Genomic DNA, 27,044 nt, shown 5'->3' on the forward strand with positions numbered 1-27,044 from the left:
TGCAGAGTTGCTTTCTTGTCAGAAGCAACCAGCTTCAGACATTGCATAGCAGCCAGCCATACCACCCCAGGCAAAGTCCAATTGAAGTAAATGGGACCCAGCCTACAGTACCATACAGGACAACTCTGCACATTACAACACCAGCCCCTTTTATGGACCCTCCCCCTTCAGCTACTGATGACCCATCGTAAGGATAGGCCAGCAATTCAATCTTAGAACTGAGACCACGCCTTTAATCATTCATAACAATCATAGTTTGTAGTTAAATGTAATTGCTCATTTGGCGACTTGTGCATAGCTATCATAATGAAATGTCCATTCAATGCTCAGAATTGCTTTTCAAACCCTGATCATTTGTCTATGGCTTTAGAGAGTGAAACATGTAAATGCATTCATACATTTTTAAAGATAATAACCTCCTTTCAGTTTCACACTTGTCATCAAACTCCACCTCGAAGTAAGTGGCCCCTGGACAAAGAAAAACCGTTGTATCCCGACAATTATTTTCATAGTTGTGGGGGGATTCCATGTTCCAGGTCTGCAAAACCACCGGCTCTTGAACCTGATTCCAACTTTCCATTTCAATCTATTCATGAGAAAACAAAACCTTCTATTAAACAGGTGGAAGCGTCAAACTTTTGCAACGGACAACACACATCAACACATGTTATAAGAAGAGCAAAAATATAATAGTGATAAGGGTTCACGTAAAACACTCTTTTTGGCAAATACATCAAATGAATCCTTCAAATAAAAAAAATGTAAAAAAAAAAAAGAAAAAACTCTGAAAGTATGCTTTTCATTCATTTCCCTTCTACTTTCATTTTTCAGCACTTTAAACAGATCCATTTTGGTCTTGGCCCTCTGTGCATGCTCAGAAATAAAACCAGATACGAAAATGGAAAGGAGAATAAAAAAATGGATAAAAACAAAAACTAAATTAATAAATGGAATGGGAGGACTGGAATACCCGGAAAGGTATTGGGATCATTTACCCTGGAAAAAAAAAGCTTATGGGGCGATCAAATAACTCTGTATAAATACATGAGGGAACAATACAAGGATCTCTCCCATGATCTGTTTATACCCAGGACTGCGACGGTAACAAGAGGGCATCCGCTACATCTAGAGGAAAGTAGGTTTCATCACCAACATAGAAGGGGGTTCTTTACTGTAAGAGCAGTGAGACTGTGGAACTCTCTGCCTGAGGACGTGGTGATGGTAAATCCATAGAGGAGTTTAAGAGGGGACCAGATTTCTTTCTAGAGCGCTATGATATTACAGGATATAGACATTAGGTGACCAGCGGGGTTGATGATCTCAAATGTTGATCCAGGGATTACTCTGGATGCCATTATGGGGTCAGGAAGGAATTTTTTTCCACGGAATGAGGTAAATGGCTGTTTGGGACTTTTTTTTTGCCTCTCTCTGGACCAACAATGGAAGGGGTTGAAACAGGCTGAACTAGATGGACATTGTCTTCATTCAGCCTAACATACCATGCTAGATTGGTTTCCATTATTTTCCATCTCCCATTGCATACAACATAAGGGGAAAAAAAAAAAAAGCTGACCAGTCATTCAGTTTAAGCATGCTTAAAAACTGAAGACCACATTGTTCGGTGTAAACCGCAGCTGTTCAGTACTGAACTGCCATTGCTTACAGTGAATGAAGAGGGACAGGGGAGAGAACTCTCCTCCAGCTGCACCGCCTCCCTGCTGGCCGCGATACAGCAATACTTGCTTCTGCGCAACAGCACGGGAGCGAGTATACTCGGGGGCGAGTGTCAGGCATCAATTGCCTGACATTCGTCCTGTGTAAATGGGCCTTAAGAGTCACTGTATCACAACCAATGCATTAAGAATAACAAAAGTTTTAGTTTTTTACAATAAGAACAATTCTAACAAAAATTTTCATTCAAGCCAATAATGTCAATGTGTCAAATGGGTGGCACTTCATATGTACAGTATATGAACACAATCTAAATCACGAGTCTGCCTAAGCTGGGACTAAGGATATTTAGAAATGGATTACCTTGTTGGCACTATCACCAGGATCCCCGCAAAGGGTCTTCATTAACTTCATTAAGTTACTGAAATTTTGAAGTAGTAAACAGTGTGGAATATCAAGAGAGCAAAACTCCAACATGTATGTCATCTGTCAAAATCAAATGCAGTGTTAGTAAGCAAAACATTGCAAACCTAAAATCATTAGGCCCGTATATGTGGCTCCTACTCACAAGCTGACGTGTTGACAAGGCAAACACAGAACTGCTCAGTTTTTCAATGATCACCTTCCCATTGCATTCCTTCAACAAGGGCTCCAGAATGTTTGTGGTGTTTGTTAAGAAAAGGTCAACATCTAGAAAACATTGTAAAACAATCAGAACTATCAGAGCAAAAACAGTTGATTTAGGTAGACACCCTGCAACACTGGTTTATGATGTTGTAGTAGTAATGATGCATACGACACACAGATGTCTTGAAGAGTATTAGGAAAATTCACTTAAAAGGGTTTCTTAAAAATCTGTTCTTTATGCCACAAAATAATAAGTCCCATACTCGCCTCTCCCAGCTCCCTGCATATCTCCCACGCCAGCGACTGGTGTATCTTGACGCCACCGGAAGCTAGGGGTTTGACAGGCCTTGGATGCAGGAACTAGTGTAGCTTAACTCCACCAGAAGCTAGGGTTTGACAGGGCTTGGATGCAAGAACGCTCCTGTCACACCCCTAGCTCTCGATTGGCTGACGTGTCAAAGGTCCTGGCAGCACACTGTGTATATAGATTAGGCTGCCATGGACGGTTAGGGTTAGGGATTATTTTCCTTTTAGGTTTACATTATTAGTTGTAAATACTTCCATGTTACAGGCGTAACATGCAAGAATTTACACTTAATAATGTAAGGCTAGCGCAGCGGCGGGACGGGAGCAGCGGTGGACGCAGCGTGAGCACCAACAGCAGCGGAGAGACCCCAGGCCATGGAGTAACATCCGCAGCGGCGGCCCAGAACGCAGCACAGGAGGGAGCCGGGACAGTGCAAGCCATGACAAGAAGGAGCCGGAGCAGCATAGCGGAGACACGTCAGCAACAGCGGCCTGGGACGCGCCGCAGGAGGGAGCTGGCAGCAGCATACATCAGCGGCAGGCCGGGTCGCGCCACAGGGAGCAGCAGCAGCAGCGAAGGGCCACGGAGACTTACTGCAGCAGCGGGGAGCTTCAGCCAGGACCTGCAGAGGAGCAATTAAAGCAGCCAATGAGATAGAGGGGGCGTCACCTGGCTGTCACTCTCTTCTCCACTAGTACTTCCTGGTGGCGTGAAGATACACCAGTACCAACAGCCTGTGTATGGGACATCACAAGCTGCTGCAGCCAAATCACATACCTCAACATCCGAGGTACGGAGATCTGTGATTGGATGCAGCAGCCTGTGATATTCCATACAGAGGCTGAAAACAGCAGCTTGTAAAGACAGACTGGAAACAAGGGACGGAGCTGTGGTGCAGGAGATGAAGGGAGTCAGGAGAAGTGAGTATATTGGCTGTCTATTATTTTATGGCATGGAGCACATTTTTAAGAAAAATAAAATTATGCCCGACAACCCCTTTATGCCTCCTTCTCACGGGCAACAAAGTAGCGTGACTTTCTGGTGTTGCGACAATGCTATAAATCGCCTGTATGTGAAGCCCATGCTTTCCTATGGGTTCCTTCTCATTTGCGATGTTTTGTAGCATGCGACATTGCGAGTCAAAAACCTAGCGGAGTTCGCGATATGAACGCGACCTGCAATGTTTTGTAGCCCATGTTTCCCTATGGAGCGGTCCTCTCTGTTGCATCGTACAAAAATGCGATTTTCGTGCAGTGTGATGCAACTTTGACAGTAGGAAATCCTACTGTCAAAGCCCTAAACTAAGCCCTAGCTGCAAAAAAAACCAAAAACACAACACATACATTCCATAGAAACGCTGTCCGGCTTCGCTGCATCTTCTCCCTGGTCCCCAGGACTGGTCTTCAGCATCTCTTCTGGCCGGGAATTGGAAAATCCCCGCCTCCAGGAAGCATTGCCTCTGATTGGGTGAGGGTCGCACGACTTTGTAGCGCCACAAAAATCACGGTATTGCCGCGAGAAAACACCGTAATATCACACAGTCCACTGACGCGATATCACTGCAACATTCTTGTGTTGCCCGTGTCAAGGAGGGCTTAAGGTCAGTTTTATAAAATGGTCTTAGCCCAACGGTAAATCTTCCGATTTGAACTCAGAACAGCATAGACTCGTAAATGAGCCTGTAAAGCGCTTATTTGATAAAGTTTGCCCTTTCTTTATTTTGCAATCTGCAACAACTGGGTATTAATATGATCTGAGAGAACAAATGGCTAGATATGAATGTATTTTTTTATGAATGGTTATAAAGTAAAAGTATGCCAAAAGTGTGTCTTACTCGTATCCATTTAACAGATTTACATGAAGATAGACTGGCATGCTATTCAGCACTGTAGAAAATGTATACATAAATCACACTTGATACAAATCTGTAAAGCAACTCCCAACAGGTCGGATATATTCATTATAATACTCAAGCACAAAAAAAGAATATATATCACTTAGGGCACCATTACACAAGCACCAATAATACAGGTCTAATAGCACTAATTGCCAGGCAGGATCAGCCCAGCAATTATGTGGAAATAGCAAGTACTAGCTGTGGCTGACGGAGATCATGTAATAGCTAGTGCTTTAAGAATGCTTCTTTCTGAACCTTATTTGTAATTATTTTAATTAATCGAAGTGAATATTTCTTGCACAAAGCAGTAGACATATGATTAAAAATTGTAAAAATTTCATATAGGACAAAAAAACCAAAAAAAAACAAAAGGCTTCCTTGCTTAGATTTTCTAGAAAGCCCACAACTCTCTTTACTCCATTAGTCCACTTTGGGATTTTGGAGTGGTAAATAGACCACAGTAGATCTAGTGATCTTCAAAAACAGTGTGTTCTCAAAAACAATGTTCTCTGTTCCGTGAATACAAGGTTGTATTGTTGGCCAGAAGGTGGTGCCGATCTGGTAAAGAAACACATTGCCTGAATCCCAATAAAGAATGGTTCATCCTCCTGCACCAGTCCTCCTTCCGTACCGCGGGTTTTCATTCACTATTCTGCATTAAGATTCTCTTGTCACTTTTCAAACGTATCGAGAAAGGGAAGCTGTTCCGCTAGACTGGCGGCACCTCCCACAGTCCGCCAAATTCACTACAATTTATGCTAGAAGCTGGCATAAAGTTAAGGCTCAAATCTATGCCTGCTGATAGCAGGTGTAAATTTTCATTTATTGCTCACAGAGAGGAAAACATGCACCAGATATAGACATTAATTAACCAGAAGGGTTGATGACTCGAGGATCTTCAGACTGCTGGTCTTGGAGTCAGGTAGAAACTTTCAAATGTTGATCCAGGGATTATTCTGATTGCCACTATGGAATCGGGAAGGATTTTTCCTCCCAAAACAGGGTAAATTGGCTTCTGCCTCATTGGGTTTTTTCCCCTTCTTCTGGATCAACAAGGGGGGGTGGAAACAGGCTGAGCTGGATGGACATTTGTTTTTTTTCAGTCTTGCATACTATGTTACTATATTTATTAATAGGTGTCCTCTTATTAAATTTGTGGCATCTTACTCCAGTGCACATGGGTTTAAACCTGGCATATGAACCACCAATCTTAGTAAATCCCTCCCAAAATTATTAGCTGACATTATGACCTGCCATTTTCTTGGGTCAGTGAGGCAGGCACATAAAGAGTCTTCTTAGATTTAGCTCCTACGCCTTGAATTTCTCAAGTAAGCAGTTTTCAAAACTCTGTCAAGCAAATCTGATATCATCCAATGACAGTGAGCATTGAAGACAACCCACTTGACAGATTCAGCATCTGAAGCTTGCATTCAAATGGAATTCAAAAATGGGTAGTAGCAGTAGAAAGAACAGTTAACCCATGGTGGAGCCAGCGGGACCACAGAAAAACTACGCAGTCTGCCCTACTGAGCCAAGGACAAGACAGGCCTTGTTAATGAGAGATCACAACTTACATTTGACAAGTAATTCTCTGGCCACTAGCTTGGACACTGGATCTTCTCCTTTTAACTGGCAATAGCACCATGACAGAAGACTACCTTGGACTGCCCAAAACAAGGAATGTAGATTCGTGCCACATTCTCCCTGGGAATCATGCAGGACTAGGGTCTTACTCTGCAAACAGAAGAACAAAATCCATCGTCAACTGAGATGTTCTTAGGTACAACAATCAGCATAAGGCCTCCTTCCCACGAGCGTGACGGGCTCCGCCACGTAATATTACGCAGTGAAGCCCGTCACGGCGCCCCCCAGAGCCCCTATACTTACCTGCGGGAGATAGCGTGAAAACGCTTCCCCGCCCACCGCCGTCGCGTCGTGCGACACGCCCACCGCGTCACGTGACGCGGCCGGCAGTGTCGCGTGACGCGGCCGGCCGCGTCAAATGACGCTGCGGCGGTAGGTGAGGAAGCGTTTTTTCACGCTATCTCCCGCTGGTTACAGCGGGAGATAGCGTGAACAGACGGCTTCCATTGACTGCAATGGAAGCCGTCAGCGCGTACAGCCCGTCCTCACCCGCAGCAAATAGAGCATGCTGCGGGTGAGGACGGGAGAAATCGCGGTGCGTAATTCCGCGGTGGAATTACGCATCGTGAGCATTGTGCTATTAGGTTCAATAGAACCTAATAGCAGGGGGCCACGCAGCGGAATTTTGCCGCGAATTTACGCGGCGTAAATCCGTTCGTGGGAAGGAGGCCTAAGTCTACTTAACAAAGGTGTTGCCTTAAAAAACAAGTGTAACAGATCACCTTAATACTTTCGCAGTGAGCAAATATTGACTTTTCTTATATTACACCTGATTATACAGTAAACGATTTTATTTTCACACAACCTAAAAGTTTTATAAATGCGAACTTAGCAATTACCTCTCTCAATGCCATCACCAAAAATTTGTCCATGACAGAAAGCACTTGACTGATGTCAAAATCTGGAGAAATTTCTGTATCTTGCAGCAACAGCAGTCCATTGGGGTCTTGCTCACTGAATAAAAAAAAAAAAATATATATATATATATGTATTTATTTATTTGCCAGAATCACTGAAGCACATTGGCTTTCTTCCACATGTCCATAGGTTGTAGTTCTGTAGCTCTAATCCAGTGTGGGAGGGTGGGGATTATTCAATTTTCTTTTTAAACTTTTTTTTGATAGTTTACACATACATTTAAAAAGGCAAATTTGAGACCCAAACGCTAAAGCTGGCCAAACACATTAAAGTTCACCGAACTTGTTGACTTTAGTAGGCTAGGGCATCAGAGCCTCCAAGTGCTCTAAATTTATGTGAAAAACCTAGTCAGCGCAAAACAGACTTAACAACATCATTATGATAAAAAGTGAAGAAACACTTTAAGCTAAATGCTTTCCTTAACATTCAGCTGTTTTTATTACTATTTTAGCTTATCACAATAAAATGTCCAACACAAGTCATTCAAAAAGGGTCTACCAGAAATTTTCATAAACTGTCACTAGATATTTGTTCTCTTATTTCCGAATACACTGCTCAAAAAAAATGAAGGGAACAGTTAAAATCACTCATCAGACCGCGAACGATAGACTCAAGTTGAGAAGCTTTACTGATAAAAATTGTGTCATTTATTGAGAACAAACTGACGTATCAAGGTCAATAAAAACTATAGATGGGGGCTGGATTCCAAATAAGCCAGAAAATCAGTTTGCATGAATTTCATCATGGCAACTCATAATGTGACTCAAGCTTGACAAAGACCCGTGTTTGTATTGGGGTCGAAATGCCGCTATTCTTATGATCATGAGGTACTGATTTAGCATTCCAATGGATGCCTAAAAATCTTTTTTGCACCTGAAAACCTGCTGCCTAAAACTCTTTTGTTATTTGGACTATATACGTGTGGGATCTGGATTCCATCCTCATTTAGGCGTGCAGTAATCTCCTGAAGAAAACAAAACCTCGCCCCCCAAACAGGTTGTGGTGAGTGCTGCTGGTTCTGTTTTACTATTTTGCAGTACATATGGATGTGGCATCCTGGAGGTACAGGACTACCTGTGCAACATAATTGGGCTGCCGGTACCGCCTATTGCTACCAGGAGTGACAAGGACACCAACAAAATACAAAACTAAACAAGAAACAGGAAGGATAAGGAGAGCTCCAGTTGACCATTGACATGTTTTTGAGGTCATTGTAAAGCTTGAAAATTATGCCAAAATCATGTCCATAGCACTTACAGAATCGGGGCTACAGCTATTTGAAGTGGAGTTGGGAATACTGAATTTACAGCTGTCATTTTTCAGTGTGCAGCGCACAGCAGAGGGGCAGACTAGAGGCAGCAGAGTGGATCTGTGATCCTCCTGAATATCCTTCTGTCCCAGTGGAGGGGTGACAGGAATTTTTATTCATGCTCTATCATCGCCGATTTTCACATATGGGGTTTTTACGTTAAAAAAAAAAAACAAAAAAACTTTTCCCCTTACACAAGGCTTTAAATGTTTAAAAAAAAGGGTAAAAAAAACACAGTTGGTATTGCCACATCCATAACAACCCGTACTACAAAACAGTACATTTTTTTTTTTACCATTTTGTTTAAATTAACCCTTTCCAATCCAATCTGCATCCTGATTTTCCTAGGTGGCGTACTCTTTTTCTGCCGTTGCACAACAGCGCTATATGCTGGCTAAAGCCAGTACTGCATGAGCTGACACATTGGATAGGCTCCGAAAGCAGAGAGGCTAGCAATATAAAGTAAGAGAACCCCAATGGACGTCTTCCAACATCAGAGCTGTACTGCTTTAAATCACAATGTCTTCAGAGTTCAGACAGTGGATTGGAAAGGGTTAATAGTTTTCTGATCATTTTGCTTCCCCAGAACAGAAATAAAAAATGATTATATACACACATCAAAATGGTACCAATAAAAACTACAAGTCTTCTCACAAAATGGGCCCAATACAGCTCTTCTTGAAAAAATACTTCTGGTCCTGGAATGTGGGGACACAGAAGCAGTTTTTTTATTTTATTTTTTTAAAAGAAGTGTTTATATGATGCGAAAGTGGTGAAACATAAAACCCCAATAAATTTGGTGTCATTATTAGATCGATTAAATAGATTTTCTTTTGCTGCGGGGCAACTGAAAAAAGTTAATAAAAGTTATTTAATACATTATAAGTACCAAAAATTGGCTGCTACAGAAACTAAAATTCACCCTGTAAAATACAAGGCTAAATTGACGAAAAGGAAAGTTATGACCGTTGGAAAACAAAACGGGATACGATTTACAGGCTCTTAAGGCTAAAATTAGTAATGTCACTAAGAAGTTAACAATTCACTTAAAGGCAACTAAATTCTGCGCCAAATATATTTACATGAGACATTCAAAAATCAATAATAAAGTGACATTTTCGGGAAGGTTTTTCCAATCGTAATGTGTCTATTGGGAGGTCAAGCATTTCCTTCATTTTCTAAGCAGTGAATCTGATAGGATGTGGGCTGCACTTTTACGGGATTCCAATTGATCTTGAGAGGTCTGGATTATTCAGTGACTACTTTCAATTGAAAATACAATACATATGAAAAAAATTTAAGTTGTCACCTGAAATAAGTGCAGAGAGACTGGAAAGTGATCTGAGCCGATTGTGGCTGCTTCTCTTCGGTAATTTTCTTCTACGGAAAAATAAAATTATTAACTACACAAATCTGAAATCTGTGATGAATTTATACAAATACAAAAATGTCTATTTCTTTAGCCTGAAATAGTGTTCAGAGTGAGGTCTTTCAATAGTATTCTTACCATCAAAGAGAACAGTCGATCGCGTCTTGTGAGACGATCAGGAAAAAAAATGGCAGCTCCATTCAGTAAAGTGTTAGTAATTTCTTGTTTGAGTGCTTTGGAAGACGTAGAGGAAAAGTCCATGTTGTCCATAGCTGAAATGAAGCAGTACTGAGGTATTTAAGTAGGCCGTTAACAGATGTCCGAAGTAATCAGGTTTTACAAGAATTTAGCAGGGTCTTTAATTTTACCCCTTTATATAGAACTTACATATTTTGTAGCGCTGACCATCCTCACTTACATTGAGGCCTACATCTATATGCACCTATTAGTAGGTTATTGGAGTGTGGCAAAAAAAAATTCTATGCAGATTTTGTCACTGCTGCTTATGTATTACCCACCCCCCATTCATTACAGTCCCCTCCTGTAGTATCCTCTCCATTAATCTCCTCTTTCTGGTGGTACTATCCTTTGCAAGAATACTGAGAAAACTGGAGAAATCTGAGAAAAAAAGGAACCTACCATTACACAGGTGAGTATATAATTCCTGAGCATACTGGACTGGGTTAGAATTGGGGGTGGACGTTCCTGTAGTGAGCACCCCAGAGCAGCTCTGAAGCAGCTGCAGCAGAATAGTCTGTGCAGAGATACATTCTTCTCTGGGGCTGGAAACAAAAACAGATCCTAAATTAATATATCTCTATCCATTATCAGGGTAACAAAGAAAGAAAGCAAGTTCTCCTACTATTCCCTAAGTGCCATTGGTTGTAGCAATGAATTCTGTAATGTGTGTGGATATCCTTCTTATAAAAGGTGCAATGGATAAGTATACTTATTGCATTACTTTGTGTGGCAATATTTGAAATCAGACTATTGGACTACAGATTTGCTAATAAAATCTAAAACCATGTGCACAGGGCAAATTATTACATGCCCTGCTGGAAACCGAATAAGCGAAGAAGACATAAAAAGAAATGTTTAACCATCAAATATAAATACCTGTCCTGTAATTTCTTATAAAACTTCCAGAGGAGCTCCAAGTCAAGGCCTGATAAATCAAGAAGTGACCTGTGCCGTGATCTATTGTCTTTTTCCTGCACAAAAAAAAACAAAACAGGATTATTATATATAAATATGGAAAAAACACCACAGTACATTTGATACACATAGCAGTACCAAAAGAGAAGCAGCAAGGGGCGCAATAAAGTCACTTTCGACTTCATATAAATAAGGTTCATATGCTACAAAAAAAAAAAAAAAGGAGCGCAATAAACATACTTGTAAACCTCATCCTGCTAATTAAGTTATGAAGTATCTAAAAAGCATTGACCCTGCCTACATCCATGTTGGATGGACCTCGATGAGGACAGGATGTGAACACAACCAACATTCTTTTTCTGCTTCTACATTCATAACCTCCAATGAGTGATAAACCTCAGGAAGCAGTTTGATACAAAATCCTCACGATGCGCTGACCTACATCAATGAGATGAACACAAGTTCTGAGTGCTGTACTAGCGGACCTGTGATGCCAGGATACCAAAGAGCAAGTCAAGCGACCACTGCAAATCAAGCCAGCTCCTTCAAAGATGGGGCTTTGCGATTTGCTTACATTGGGAAAAAAATGGCAGTAGGAAGACACTGGACAAATTGTCTTTACTTCCATCATTGCACTGATGTCCAAAGGGGATTTTATAAAAAAAATTAAAGCCTTTACCATTCATCAATCGAAATGATCAATGGATCCAACAAGACATCTAATAAGTCATGTCAGATGGACTGTACCAGTTCTGTCTGAGATAACCCTTCTTATTTATGTGTCTCTCTCTGGTTTGGCTGATATTTCTAGTCATTTCGAGGGCAAATCCTGCAATAATACATTACACATACATACATATAATATACATACATTGTATGATTAAACAAATATAGTAATTTATGTGAAACCCAAACCTAATTACAGATTAACAGAAATGTTATAAGACTTTAACTATGACACAAAGGTCAGGAGCATATGAGGATATACTAGAACTCACCATATCATGTGCCAGCTGCTGAACAAACTGCAATGTTTTAAGGATCAGCGTCATACCGCATACATCTTCAGATGCCAAGTCTTTACACTTCAGACACATGACATTTATATCAATTTTTGCTTCCACTGGCCTGCGGTAACCAAAAGCACCAATTCCTTGAACACCCAAACGCTCTGCGGTATCTTCTCGTGTGCACAGGAATTTCACCATCCAGTACTAGAAGAGAGATGGAAAGCTGCAATTTAATATGCTTTAGAAAAGACGTGCCATGAAACTAATAAAACAAATGTCCCCCCAACTGAAGTATGACCCATGGTTAGTGATTTTTTGCAAATCTTTTTTTCCCCTCAATAGAATTTTTAATAGGAAAGAAAAAACACCTAAAAATGCATGTGAGCACTAAAGCCTGTTTCATACTGGCTACAAGTTCGCACAATTTTGTAGTGATGCAACATAGTTATAAAATGCATGTATATGGAGTCCTATGGGTTCTTTCAGGCTACAAAAGATCTCGTGTGAAAAAAACCATTGGAAACCCTGGGCTCCACATACATGGGCTTTGTAGTGATGTCACATCGCTACAAAATTGGGCCATTTTGTAACCCGTACGACACTGGTCTTAAGGCCAATTTCACACAGGCGACTGAGATATCAGGTTGTGAATCACGGCCCGATATCTTGCTCACCAACATGCGATTTTCTATCAAAATGTTACACATCACTTCCGGGAAGTAGCGCTCCTCCGGCGCGGGATGACAGCCGCGGCGTAGAATCGCAGAGTGTCTCTTATTGCTTTCAATGGGGAAACCTTGCATTGCGTGCACCTAGTACGCGGTTTGATGCTGCCACTGGCTACATTGAAATCAATGGACGATGTAAGATTATGCCCAGTGATAAAACATGCAGCATTTTTTTTTTCTTGCATCGCATTGAGAGGGGGGGGGGGGGGGGGGTAGAAAATCGCTCAAGTGTATGACCCCATTCAAGGGAATGTGGTTCATATCCGTGCAAGATTTGTGCGTCAGGCAACAAACAAGTCTCGCACGAGAATCTCGGCCATGTGAAACCGGCCGTTAGTGTGGGGGTGGATAAGGGGTGAAGCACACCACTTATAAAACACTTGTGAAAAACCCATGAAATTCATGGCTTTGAAAATGCCATGAAAAACCCTGTGTGAAGAAAGTCTTAGACCTCATGTCTACGGCACACGCGGATTTCCGCAGCGGATGCACTGTAGGTCATTAATAAATTTATTTTTTTTATTACATGTGGGAGATCGCAAATTGTGGTGTTTTTTTAACTCTTCTTATTGTACCATTTCTCATAAACAAAGATCATTCCCATACATTGCAATACAAGTTTGTTAATCAGGTATCATTTACATGTCCAACATTTGAATCAGGTTAGACTCGAAAATAATTTTCAATGTAAATGTATTCCGTTACATTCATTCAATATCACTGAAAATTGGTATCACACCGTTTGATATTTATATATGTAATGATAACGAAAACTTATCAACATCTGTAACAGACAACAAACAACAAAATAAAATAAAGGTGGACATTCAAGGCGTGTCTCCATGCATCCTCTTGACTCCCTATTCTTTAGGCCTATGCTATATCATACCAAGGCCTGAGCCTTCCATTTGCCTCTTGGATATATCTTCCTCATATTTTTAGTTTACCCAAAACGTTCGCCCTGCTCGAGAATGGTACTAAGATATATTACTGAATGGGCGCATTCATTCAATCTCGTTTGGATCTAGGAAAGCTTGCCATTAAAAAAAAAACAAAAAAAAAACAAAAAACCTTTGCGCTTGGAATTCTGCCCACCTTTCTGCCTGTGATCTCTCCATTTTTAGGAGGTATTTTAGCTTTTGCAATGTATCAGATATCGTTAGTAAATTGGCTTCAGGCCAACCCCCTAACAGGCATCTTTTACTTGTTATAAGGATAGTGTGTATCATATTGTTTTTTGTCTGGTTAAGGAGGGAGTGGAATACATGCGCTTGTGGGGTCAATGTTATGGATACACCTCTGATTTCCCGCACCAGTGATTGGCCTTCTGCCCAAAATGTTTTGATTTGGGGGCAATACCAAATTCCATGCAGAAAGTGTGTTTTTGGTGGGGAGCATCTAGATCATGACTGATGGGTTTCCAGGATGCGGAGGAATGTTGAAACCAGAGATCGCTGCATGTATTATTTTGAAACAAGTTTCCCTCTATCGTTCGTTATAGCTTTTTTTTTTTTTTTTTTTTTTAAATCGAGATCCACCCGTCAGTCAGTTTTTGAGATATTTCCAGGTCTTGCAGTTCCAGTTCCCATTTTCTAAACAGAGATATGTTATCTGATACAGCCCATCCTTCTCTAAATCGGTTATATAAAGCAGATATAAAAAGTGCCTTTGTGATGATGTTCGCATAAAAGTGACAATCGGGTTAGCTACCACTTCTTTAGAGACATCGGTAAGTCTGGCCTTCAAAAAGTCTCGCAATTGCGTGTATGGCAAAAAGTGTGATTTAGGCAAATCCTATGAATTACATAACTCTTCAAATGTTTTGTATCTAGGTTCCCTATGATGGAGATGATGAGCCTTCATAATTCCCTTACTACGCCATAATTCAAACATTTTATTATTGTCTTGCCTTTCTTTAAATTCCGGATGTCCCCATAGATCCATATGTTTGAACAATAGCCCATAGTTTTTATGGGATATTTTCCAAGCAGCTATAGTGTCTTTAGCCATAGTAGAGTATTTAAGGGAGGTTGAAAAAAACATGTGCAAGAGAGCATTCCGGCTCCAAGGGTGTAAATTTGAGACATCTGTAACCAGTCAAGAGAGTGTCTGATAAGACTAGCCACATTATATTCCCGGATATCTGCAATACAGCTCAGCCCACAAACCACAAGCCCTCAGGCAGCTACGTCAATGGTATACAGAGGTGGTAAAAGCAAAAGTGAAAAAAGGGGTTAACATGCAGCACAAATTTGTTGCTTTGGTGACATTCTTTACCACTTTGATTTGTCACAAACCTACCTCCCCATTTGAAAAACCATTGTGGATTCCAAGATGGAGGCATTCAAGATTAGATCACCTTTAGCCAAATGGATTTCATTTAATATTGGCATTTGCTAACTTTTCACACTGGTATTTCTATAATATTTTGATAGGTCTATCTATCTTTCTCGGTACAGAAATGAAATGTTCATCAGTGTGATTATACTCCTTTTTAAATATATACATCTAGATGTATTTCTATTCACCTTTGCGGTTTTACATTGCTGCATTCTCATTTCCACTTCATCCCATTCTTCTTCAAATTCGAACCAGGCAACAGGCTCAGACTCCTCACTATCGGGGGACTGCTTGCTATTATTCCTGGGAACAACATACTAGGTAATTACACAAATACAAAGTAGAAGGACATAATGTCTCCATGTAATGAGAACAAGCGGAAGAAGAAAATAAATATTCCAGAGCGATACTTGATTTTACACAAATGTTCAATGCAACTGAGGCTAGACTTGTGTCTGCCCAAAGTGTGATTCATCAGTTGGAAAGTTCCAGCTGTAGTGGACTCAAAATACAAGCGTACGGTATGATCGGCCAAATGCAGCCATCCATTTGCCAGTTTTCACACACTGAGTGGATTTTTTTTGTCCCTAAGGCCTCATGTCCACGGGGAAAATCGGGCCCGCTACGGATTCTACATGTAGAATCTGCAGCGGGTCCCTCCTGCCCCGCAGACATGAGGGCTGAAAATAAGAATTTAAAAGAATTTACCTATCCGTAGCGGGCGGGGAAGGTCAGCTGTTCCTCACGGCCGGATCATCTTTTTCGGCCGGCGGATGAATTCGTCACGCAGGCGGCACGTCGCCGGCACGTCGTCGACGTGCCGCGCGCATGCGCCGGGCACATCCGCCGAGCCGAAGCAAGAAAGATGCGGCCGTGAGGAAGAGAAGACCTTCCCGGTCCGCTCCGGATGGGTAAATAGTTTAAAATTCCTATTTTAGGTCTCCCGCGGATCCGGACGGCTTCCATAGGCTTCAATAGAAGCCCGCGGGAGCCGTCCCCACGGGAGACCCGCACGAAAATGGAGCATGGTCCAGATTTTTTCATGCTCCATTTTTTTTTTTAAATCCCTTTTATTGACCATCCGCGGGTATTTATCTACCCGCAGGTGGTCAATGCATCCCTATGGGATGCGGATCCGCATGCGGGAGATCCGCTGCGGATCTTAAATCATATTTTGCCCGTGGATATGAGCCCTAACTGGCTGCCTGATCAGCGTTTTAGTCTTTCGTGCTGCTGGTAGGATCTTTCATACAAACACTGATTATCATCATTTTATGTCTATGCCCTGTTTTAAAAACGTGAAATGTCATTTAACCCATTAAGGACCAGGCACAGTGAATTTACGGCGCCTGGCCCTGGGCTTAAAGCACCGCTGATAGTAAAATTACGGCGGTGCTTTAAGTCTCCTGCTCTGCAATCAATCAGAGGTAGGAACGGGTTATAATCGGTTAGTAACAGCTGTTAACCCAGAGAAGAAGGCAGGAGGGGTTTTTAACCCTTTTTGCCTTCGGCTTTCCCGAGTACACAGTGCTCAATGAGCACTGTGTACTAGAAAGTGAAAGTAAACTGTAACTTTCACATCGGGAGCTGGGGGGTGGTGTCATGTGACCGCCTGGGTTCCCTGCTACAGCAGAGCTGGAGGGTCACACTAGACCCTGGGACAGCTCTGCCAGTGACTTATGTCACTACAGGGGTTGTTTTACCCTGTAACTGGGGCTCCTATGGATGCCCCTGCTACAATGGGAAAGTGTCAAATTAAAAAAAAAAAGAATGTCCCCCAGAGGTCTTATATGACATAATGGGGGACACAGATAGTAAAAAACATAATTCCATAAATAAGTAAACAAAATAACAGAATAAAACAATATATACATAAGAAAGAAAAGAACATGAAGCAGACGCCAAAAAAAACATCGTATGTGCCCTGTTAACCAAAACCATACATACTACTGTGTTTCCCCGAAAATAAAACAGTGTCTTATAATAATTTTTGTTCAAAAAGGTTTAACTTTTTTACATGTATATCTGCCTGGACAGTATTTAAATTGACTTTTTTAATTAACTGTTAGCAGGGCCTAATTTTGGAGTGGGGCTTATATTTCAAGCATCCTCAAAAAGCCTGAAAAATCATTTTGCAGCCTCAAAAATTCTGGAAAATCATGCTATGTCTTATTTTCAGGGGATGTCTTATTTTCAGGGAAACAGGGTATATATCAAAACGTCCAAACTAAATAAAGGAACCCATTCCAATACTTTATTTTAGCATAAATATACTAAATAAAATTTAAAAAACCCTTAATGTTAAAAAAATAAAAAATCTTTTTTTAGCATTTTACCCCCAATAAAACTAAAAAACAGAAAAAAAAGGGTCAGTGAAAAAGATATTTAGAAAAAAAAAATAGTCCTATATGTGTCACAGAAAAAATAGCAGTAAAAATAATTTTAGTAGCTAAAGGAAACAAAATAAGGCAGTAAAACCGCCACATGGATCAAATCCCTAAAAAATGTCTGGACCTTAAAGGGGTTGTCCCGCGCCGAAACGTTTTTTGTTTTTTTTCACCCCCCCCCCCCCGTTCGGCGCGAGACAACCCCGATGCAGGGGTTAAAAAAGAACACCGGAGAGCGCTTACCTGAATCCCCGCGCTCCGGTGACTTCTTACTTACCTGATGAAGATGGCCTCGGGGATCTTCTCACTCGGTGGACCGCAGGGTTTCTGTGCGGTCCATTGCCGATTCCAGCCTCCTGATTGGCTGGAATCGGCACGTGACGGGGCGGAGCTACACGGAAGCGGCATCCAGCACGAGCAGCCCCATTGAAAAAAGAAGAAGACCGGGACTGCGCAAGCGCGGCTAATTTGGCCATTAGACGGCGAAAATTAGTCGGCTCCATGGAAACGAGGACGCTAGCAACGGAGCAGGTAAGTAAAAAACTTTTTATAACTTCTGTATGGCTCATAATTAATGCACAATGTACATTACAAAGTGCATTAATATGGCCATACAGAAGTGTATAGACCCACTTGCTGCCGCGGGACAACCCCTTTAAGGTACGAAACAGCTTGGTCCTTAAGGGGTTAACAATGTGTCTACATATCAATCCCCCCAGTATCCCTTACAATAAAATAAAAAGTACTCAATTATAAGAGAAATTACCTCTCTTTCACAAAGTGCCTAAAGTCTGATAATTTCCATGAATCATATTTTTCAAATCTTTGGAAATGCTCTTCTGCGTGGAATTTTTCTGAAGAGTTGTAAGCAAATACCAAGCCACACTTGGCACCAATGGCACCTCTGCGGACCTGACAGACAAGAGACATGAGCTTAATAAATTCCAATTATCATGTAACATAACATAATTGCAAACAGCTAAAAATGGCCTTGCTGGAGTCTGGAAAGGGAAGGGCAAAAATAAAGGAGCTGCCACAAAAAGTCTACATTGTCTGGATTACTGCCTCACAATGTAAAGGGCTTGTCCCACATCTAGAAGTTTGGTTGCAGGAAGCAGACAGCTCTGAACATTGCACTGTGACCCAAGTTGGAACTGCAGCCTGAGTCCTATTGAAGTGAATGGGACTCAGCCTGCAGTAACCAAAGTGGCCACTAAACAATGTACGGAGCGGTCTGCTTCCTGCGGTGAAATAGCTAAAAAGTGGGACAACCCCCTTAATAGTTAACGATAGACCAACTGGTTCGCAATGCCCTCTATAAATATGCTACTTCGCTAAGGCAATGGAGGAGATTTAATAAGACTGGTGTTTTATATGTCTGTCTTAATCAAAAGGCCATTTGAGTAAAAACATTTTTGTAGTTTTTTTTATTCCTGCTTTCCCTTGGAATCCGCAAATGAATCAAGCCCTATGGGCGGCTTGATTTGCGGATCCAGCAAATCCGTTCCGCTCGTGGAACATTGGGCCTAAGGCTATCAATTCGGTACTTATGCATTCAGTATTTAAACAGCAACAGAACATCTCTATCTGCTGTTCATAGGAAAATCTAGTGACACCATAATGGCTAAATATACCCAGATAAGTAAATGACATGCTTGTGGTGGGTGAATCACAGAGCACACTTGTTATTTAATCCAAACTTGGAATTTTCTTGGGTTCTAAACTAACCTTAAATGGACAACACTAAAAGCGGGCGAGGTTTCACGGAGCCTTCCAAAGAAAAGCAATCTCTCGTGCCAAATTAAATAAAGCCCTGAGCTCATAGCAAAACGGTGTGAAAATCTTTGAAATCTTATGTAACAAATCTGATCACAACTAATGTGCAAAACGAGCCATTTACACTGCACTTCATCCGATCTAAATAGAAGACAGTCTTCACAAAGAGGGCAATTTTAGGCAGTGAAAAATGCTATTTTGCAATATTCACACAAGATTTGCATCGGCTTATGCCCGATTTCACTGCTCTACTCTTCTGCTTATTTTTCATGTGGTCCCCCATAACAACATGCATTAAAACACATTGCATTTGCATGCAACTGATCAGTTTTTTGTGTGTTTTTTTTTTTTAACAGTCGTAGAACTAAAGCCCACGGACGGATTCCTACCACACGAAAAGCGGTGGAAATCCGTGGTCCCGCAGCTATTAGGTTCTATTGAACCTAATAGCTCAGTATTCACGCTGCAGAATTCTACCACGGAATTCCGCAGCGTGAAAGAAATCACACCATGTTCTAACTGCCACGGAAAAACGCACGGCCAGCTTCCATTGTAGTCAATGGAAGCTGCCCGTCACGGGATACTTCCGCTGTGTGCACAGCAGAAGTATTGCATGATTACGCGAAACCACCCACCGCGGTCTGTGCCACCGCCCACGCGTTCTACACTGCACATGCGCGCCGACTTGCCGAACGGGACTCGCGCTGCGGATCCGGAGAGGCGAGTATGGGGTCTAGGGGGGGGGGAACCCCGTGTCAGATTCCGCTGTGATATTCCGCTAGCAGAGTCCGCCAGGCCGTGGGCAGGAGGCCTTAAAGCGTTTAAAAAAATCCTGCAAAAATAGGATATGCAGTGACTTTTTTCAAACGCAAACTACTAGTCTAAGAGAAAAATTGCCTGTATGAATAAAGACATTTAAATGAATGGGATCCTCTCTGTGCAAGTTCTGTCCCTCCCTGGATCGTCATCCTTCAATATTCATCTTTTAGATATAGGAAAAAAAAAAACATTGAAGAAACTAGAAATGTGCCACGGTATGGCCAGTAAGAAAGCCTCAATTAGGTTTCATGTACATTTTTCTGTAAATTATGTAATCATGCAAAATAAGGCAGTCATAATAGAATACCAATTATTTCCTATGGAAATTGCTGTGGCCTAGTTTTCATCACAGTTAAAAAATTCTGTGAAAGCCGCAAGTTCATGTGACTGCCATCACAGAAAATAGAATAATTGAAATCAGTTTCCTGTGACTAAGAAGCAACTTTTAGTCGCTGTGACTCCAAGACTATGACGAAAGCTTTCAAAAGGAAATCTCCTTGATGTATATATTTAGGCTTACCCTTATCCTCATCTGTGTAACCTGAAAAGCCGAATCAGATGCAGAAGAAAGGATGATGCTAGCCCTTGTTTTCCCGGTCTCTGTAAGGAACCCTTAGGAAGCAAAAAACATGAGAACGGATGAGTATGGATACCGTCCAAAAGTGTCATGATTTTAATTTACAAAAGTGCATAATTCTGAAATTGAAACAATACATCAGAAAGTAGAAGTTGTAAATGTAATGTAAAAGAAAAAATATGCTTGGTACCGTGTTTGCTTACTTTTCCTCTGGCTATCTTGTAGATATGATACTTTCTAATGGCTCACAAAAAGAATGAGGTTTTCAAGTCTACTTCGGATTCTTCATAGGGCTTCTAACGAGAGAGATCCGAAGAATTGTGTGTATGTACACACACGTAAAATAACACAGACACAGTGTGATCAATTGCATTTAATACAGTAATAGAACAGGATAAGAGGAAGAGAAATCCTTTAAGGGGTATGCCAGTCATAGGTCATTTTTTCAAGTTTTCACTGATCCACTGAATGAGCGAAAACTGATAGATTGGTGGGGGCCACACTGTTGACACCCCCACTGATTCCAAGAATGGGGGGACCTATGTTTTCCTATTTCATAGTTGAAGATGCCATATCCCATTTTCTAAAATGTAGTAGAGCAATGGAGCTGCTGGTCACACATGTGCAGTGGCTCTGTTCCTCACAATGGTGCAGAAATATTAAAGAGCACTGTGCTCAACTATCTCTTTCTGCCCCACGTAAATAAGGGAAGAGGCGGGGCAGCTCCATCTATTTCCATGGCGCATACAGAGTTAGTTGAGCACAGTGCTTCGCCATTTCTGTATGTCCTATAGTAAAATGGAGCAGTACTGCTCCCTCCATTTCTATGGGACAGGCAGAGATAGCCAAACGCTCAGCTATGTGCCCGTGTCACAGCGAGGAATGGAGCCGCTGCTGCGCATGTGTGACCAGCAACTCCATTCCCCACTACACTACAAAAAAGGAAGCCTGCATCTTCAACTGTGAAATTGGGGGGATGGGGGGTCATGGGTACCCCCATTCTTGGGATCAGTAGGGGTCTCAACAGTGGGACCCCCACCAATCTGTTAGCTTTCACCCATCCATATCAATCAAAATGAAAGGAAGTCCAGGCAGCATCAAACGGTGCATTTAAAAGTCCTCCATGTAGGATGAAATCTTTATTGCACAACGCAGTCCCTTTGCTTGATACATTTGGATCGAGGGTCCTGGTCCGTTCCCCAGGTGTGTATTTCTGAACACCTCCCCGCATTGCTGAATCTGGGAGTGCTGCTGGATTTGCTTTGTTTGCTTAGTTTTCACCCATCCAGTGGATTGGTAAAAACTTGAAAATACGACATCCTATAAACAGGAATAACTAATTATTCCACAGATATGGACGGCCTTTAAATGGATGTTGGTCCACAGCTTTGGTGCCCTCACTCTCTGGGTCAGGTCTCTTAGATTAGAAAGCGTGCCATAAAACCCTGACAAATATTTAGTTTCCAGATAGACCAGGCAGGTGTTTGGTCCATCCTCGTGTAGGATTGATCGGCCCACATACCTCAGACGGGACAGTTTAGAGCCCAAACACATAAAAAAATCTATCATCTACAGCTAGGCCTTCAGATGCAACCGGATCTGCTCAGCCCAACAGAGGAATGTTTATACCAACTTCAAATTCCCGAGAGTTAGAATAATCTGAGAATGAAATTTATGACCATCTTTAATACGCTGAACACAGGCCTAAATATTTGTCAGAGCTTTATGGCACGCTGTAAAATCTGAGAGATCTGGCCCAGAAAGAGTGAGGGCACCAAACCTCTGGGGAAACATCCTTTTAGAGGCGATAAACCTCATCTATGGACTAATTAAGGATTTCTCTTCCCCTCATACTGTTCTTTTATGGTTTTAAATTCAATTTATCACACTACGTCTGTCCCTTTATGTTCATGAGTATATAGGATTCTTCAGATCTGTTTTGTTAGAAGCCTGATGAGTTTTCCTAGGAGAATCCCGAATAGATTTGAAAGCTTGCTGTATCATCATTTTTTTGTTAGCCATAGAAAGGATATCTACAAGATTACTTTAACTTTTTAAATGTAGTGTAAATATGCTAGGATAAAATACTACAAAAAGTGTGTACATAATAATCACACATATATACATCTTCATACATTTACATACGCACGCTTGAACTTTTATGGAGAAAAAAAACAAAAAACAAACCACACAATAAGCAATTGCTAAAATAATTGCACACCATCGCCTGTCCATGGTTCCACCAACAAATTTTCTGGTCCCGATTTGTCCTCTTTCCCTTTGACATCACAAGCCAGTAAGGTAAATTGCAATGGTCTTCCTGGAATAAAGATTAAAATAAAATAAATCAGACTGCAAACCGTGAACCTTTTCCTGTAAAACCAAACAATTCTAAGTGTTATACGCTATCTATGCAATGCTCAGAAGAGTAGATACTATTCCTAAGCAAAGTACCCCGTCTATTCATATTACATAGAAGTACCCTCAAAACTTTGGTTCATATGCTGAAAGCTATTAAAAGTAGATCACGAACACTATGCAAGTACCCGTTATAGGGGCTTTCAATGGCTAAACCATTAATGACCTATCCTCAGGACAGGTCATCAATAGTATATCAGCAGAGGACCGCCATTCGGGATTCCTAGTGATCAGCTGACTAACATAACTGCAGCAGCAGCTTTAGTCCATTCGAGGCACAGCACTATACACTGTATATTCACTTAAATGGAACTGAGCTGCTGTCATGTTCATAGAACACATGACCTGACAACAAATACCCGAGAAAAGACCACGGTGCCCACCCGAGTGCCGTGACCTCTTCAATGTGCTGATCAGCAGGGATTCTGAGCAGTAGACCCGCAGGTCAACTATTAAACTATACCTAGGACAGATTTAAGGGGGTTTTCCATGACTAAATAATTAAAGTCATTGCACGTACCCCTAAAGGCCCATTTACACGCAAAGATAATCTTTCAAACGATTGAAAGATAGAAAGTTTTAGCAATATTTTTGCCACTGATGACCATTAACACTTTATCATCTTCCTTTGCATGTATAAGGACCTCCAGGAGGTGTCTGCACAGCTCAGCGTGTGATTAATCATATGCCCCGCTATGTGCACAGCTGCATTGTTCTCGTCACGGGTGCATGCAGAATACAATGGCATCTACTGGCTCCCCACTCAGATAAGAGCCTGCAGTCTACTGACAGATAAAGCAAACTGCTTAATCTCCAGCAGCTAAAGGATGGATTTTAAGTTTACCTTAAAATCATGAACCAAACGAAAAGTGCCCGATGCCCAAGTTTACGTGTAACGATTATCACTCAAATTCAGTCATTTGAATGAATTTTGAGTGACGATTGCTGCGTGTAAATGGACCTTTAGAGTACACATTCGAGATGAGCGAGCATACTCGCTAAGGACAATTGCTCGAGCGAGTATTGTCCTTAGCGAGTACCTGCCCGCTTGGAAGAAAAGATTCGGGTGCCGGCGCGGGTGAGTTGCGGGAGTGAGCAGGGGGCAGCGGGGGGGAGAGAGGGAGAGAGAGATCTCCCCTCCGTTGCCCCCTGCTCTCACCCGCCGCTCCCCGCTCACTCAAGTAATTCTCTTTAGCGAGTATGCTCACTCATCTCTAGTATACATATCACAGGATGAGAACCTAGGGATTATTAGTCAGTTGCGCTTTGCCCAACAACAGATAAAGCCATGAGTCAATGGAATATAGCAAAAGTTAAAGTTTTTATTGTAGTTATAAATACTTGTTGGATTATAACACACTGCAATCAAAGATCAACTACATTTACATATCTGGTAGTGGCTCATTACTAAATGACCAAGACTCAGATACATAAAAAATGGCCATCAGCTAAATGCTCCAACACATCCAATCACTGAACAACATAATAGCAATGTTGTAGTCCAACACTAAGTGGTTGACTATGACCTTCGTCCCGATCAACAGAATGGGTATGGCAAACCTTCTGTTCGCGAGCAATAGCCGGGGAAATAAGGATCAGGTAACTTCAAATACGGCAATATTTTGTCTGCAAAGCTCCATTGAAATCAACAGGAGCGTTATACCGCGGCGTTTAAAACACAGCGGTAAAAAGCTCTTGTGTGGGAGTGGCCTAAGGGCTCTTTAACGTGGGTGTACTGTAACTGCTTATTACGCACGTGGTGAAGAGAGCCAATGAAAGTCAACAGACTTTCACTGATCCATGGACACTGCGTATCAATATGAGGAAAATGCATTGCATATGGGCAGCGTGTCCATACACATCAGAGCGGGGAATTAAAAAAAACAAACAAACAAAAACACACACACACACACACACACACACACGCACGCACGCACGCACGCACGTCCATGATCACGCCATTCGCAAGCATGTGCAGTGTCATACACAGCCCATACGTGGTCTCTGCTGGCAGAGCATATGGGCTGTAATGTGTACAACACTGCAGGAGAGCTGATAAATCTCCATCATTCCCACAATTAATCCAATCTGATATTAATAACAATATGCAGAAGTTTGGGAAAAGAGGGCAAAAAGGCCAACGTACCATATTTATAGAGAAGACTAATTCTAACAGATTCCATGGAAGCGATGAGAGAAGAGGCTTTGTACTGCACATCGGCGTCATCCATGATGGTACAAAGAGACGTAATCACTTTAGCTACGTTCCCTCTTGCTAATGCAAATGCTAGGAGATTTAAATCCACGTCTGGTGCAGGGCAGCAGCTGAGGAGAGAGGAAAGAAGAATTATTACATGGAGATGTTCTAGCCAATAATCAGTTATCTGCTATAGAAACTGCTTATTACCTTGCTGTCCTCATTAGGAAGCTGTTGACCTCTTCAAGAACATTTGAGGATAAGAAATTTGGGAACTCTGCAGTACCCTGTGTTAAGGAAAGTGGTGTCATGTGTTGCAAAGCCTTCCTAGAAAATAAAACAACCTTATGAAACAATCATATTAAATTTGCATAATAACCCCTTAAGGGCACGGCCCTTCCCCACATCTCCCCATTTTAATTTTTTTCTCGTAACTCCTTTATTCATCCATCAGCGTCGCTGTTTAAGGGCTTGTTTTTTGCAGGACAAGTTGTATTTTTCAAATGGTACTATTTAATGTACCATATAATGTACTAAAAAGCGTTTAAAAAAAATTCTAAGTGGAGTGAAATTAGAAAAAAAAAAAAAAGACATTCCGCCATCTTTCAGCACATCTTGTTTCTATGGTGCACAAACTGCAAAAAAATGACATAACTTTATTCTATGGGTCAGTACGATTACTATGATGCCAAATTTATATATATTTTTTGCTGTAGTACTTTTACTTTTTTCAAAGACATTTAATTTTTACAAAATTATTTTCTGCCATCTTCTGCGCGCAACTTTTTTATTTTTCCAACTACGTAGTTGTGCGAGGGCTCATTACATTACATCAGACTGCAATCTGACAGGCGGTATATTAATCCACCCAATGGGAATGGCTTGATAGGCAGTTTGCCAAGGCAGCCCAGGGGCCTTTCAGAAGGCCCCCGGCTGCCATGAAACCCGCACAGCTCGCAGCGGCATTCAAAGGGTTAAGGCCTCATGTCCACGGGGAAAATCAGGCCATGATGAATCCGTAGCGGGTCCCTCCTGCACCGCGGACATGAGGCATTAAAATAACAATTACTCACCACTCCGCACGCTCTGGATCTTCCCTTCTTCGCGGCTTGATCTTCTCTCCGTCGCGGCCGGATCTTCTTTCTTCGGCCCGGCGGATATGCACGGCACGACGGTTGTGTGCCGCGCGCATGCGCCGGCACGAAGAAAAAAGCTCCGGCCGCGACAGAGAGAAGATCAAGCCGCGAAGAAGGGAAGATCCAGAGCAGGTGAGTATATTCTGATTTTAGGTCTCCCGCGGATCCGGACGGCTTCCATAGGCCTCAATAGAAGCCTGCGGGAGCCGTCCCCGCAGGAGACCCGCACCTAAATGGAGCATGTCCATTTTTTTCACGCTCCATATTTTTTTTAATTCACTTTTATTGACCATCCGCGGGTACTTATCTACCCGCCGGTGGTCAATGCATCCCTATGGGGTTCGGATCCGCGTCCGTGTGATCCGCTGCGGATTTAAAATCCTCTTTTGCCCGTGGACATGAGGCTGATTGCAGCTATTGCCTGCGGGTATCAGCTTGCTGCACGTAAGCTGCTTTTGAATTCGCCCCACTGTCATCTCCCTGCTCGGCTTTTAAATCCCCCGCAGTCAGCGCTGTGATTGGATCGAGCTCCAGCCAATCACAGCCAACACTCGATCATTCACAGCCTGACGGCAGGGGATGACAGAGCTGAGCAGAGAGGAAGGCAGGGGATGACAGCGGGGAGGATTCTAGCAGATGCCGGCTGGGAGGAGAGTATGGAGGTGGGTTTTTTTAACCCTGCCCTGACTCTAGTATAAGCAGAGGAGGGCTTTTTGCTCACAAAAAAGGGGTGGGAAAACCCGGCTTATACTCGAGTAT

General features: G+C 42.0%; 1 protein-coding gene across 2 annotated transcripts in view; it reads right to left on the minus strand.

Moving 5' to 3' along the window:
* The window catches only part of ZZEF1 (zinc finger ZZ-type and EF-hand domain containing 1), a 145,556-nt gene that overhangs the window by 95,389 nt on the left and 23,123 nt on the right, over positions 1-27,044 (minus strand). The window contains exons 7-22 of one of the 2 annotated variants that reach the window (XM_066576965.1): positions 25,360-25,476; positions 25,099-25,277; positions 22,756-22,854; positions 20,478-20,569; positions 18,129-18,274; positions 15,164-15,278; positions 11,896-12,111; positions 10,859-10,953; positions 10,382-10,524; positions 9,881-10,014; positions 9,683-9,753; positions 6,986-7,100; positions 6,077-6,236; positions 2,240-2,361; positions 2,035-2,157; positions 417-586 (exon numbers count right to left, since the gene is read on the minus strand). In XM_066576965.1, coding sequence (XP_066433062.1) covers positions 417-586; positions 2,035-2,157; positions 2,240-2,361; positions 6,077-6,236; positions 6,986-7,100; positions 9,683-9,753; positions 9,881-10,014; positions 10,382-10,524; positions 10,859-10,953; positions 11,896-12,111; positions 15,164-15,278; positions 18,129-18,274; positions 20,478-20,569; positions 22,756-22,854; positions 25,099-25,277; positions 25,360-25,476 — 2,097 coding nt within the window. Of the gene's footprint in view, positions 1-398; positions 587-2,034; positions 2,158-2,239; positions 2,362-6,076; positions 6,237-6,985; positions 7,101-9,682; positions 9,754-9,880; positions 10,015-10,381; positions 10,525-10,858; positions 10,954-11,895; positions 12,112-15,163; positions 15,279-18,128; positions 18,275-20,477; positions 20,570-22,755; positions 22,855-25,098; positions 25,278-25,359; positions 25,477-27,044 lie in introns of both variants that reach the window. The other variant, XM_066576956.1, reaches the window with a different exon arrangement.

This window comes from Eleutherodactylus coqui, chromosome 1, assembly GCF_035609145.1.
Source record: "Eleutherodactylus coqui strain aEleCoq1 chromosome 1, aEleCoq1.hap1, whole genome shotgun sequence".
NCBI lineage: Eukaryota > Metazoa > Chordata > Amphibia > Anura > Eleutherodactylidae > Eleutherodactylus > Eleutherodactylus coqui.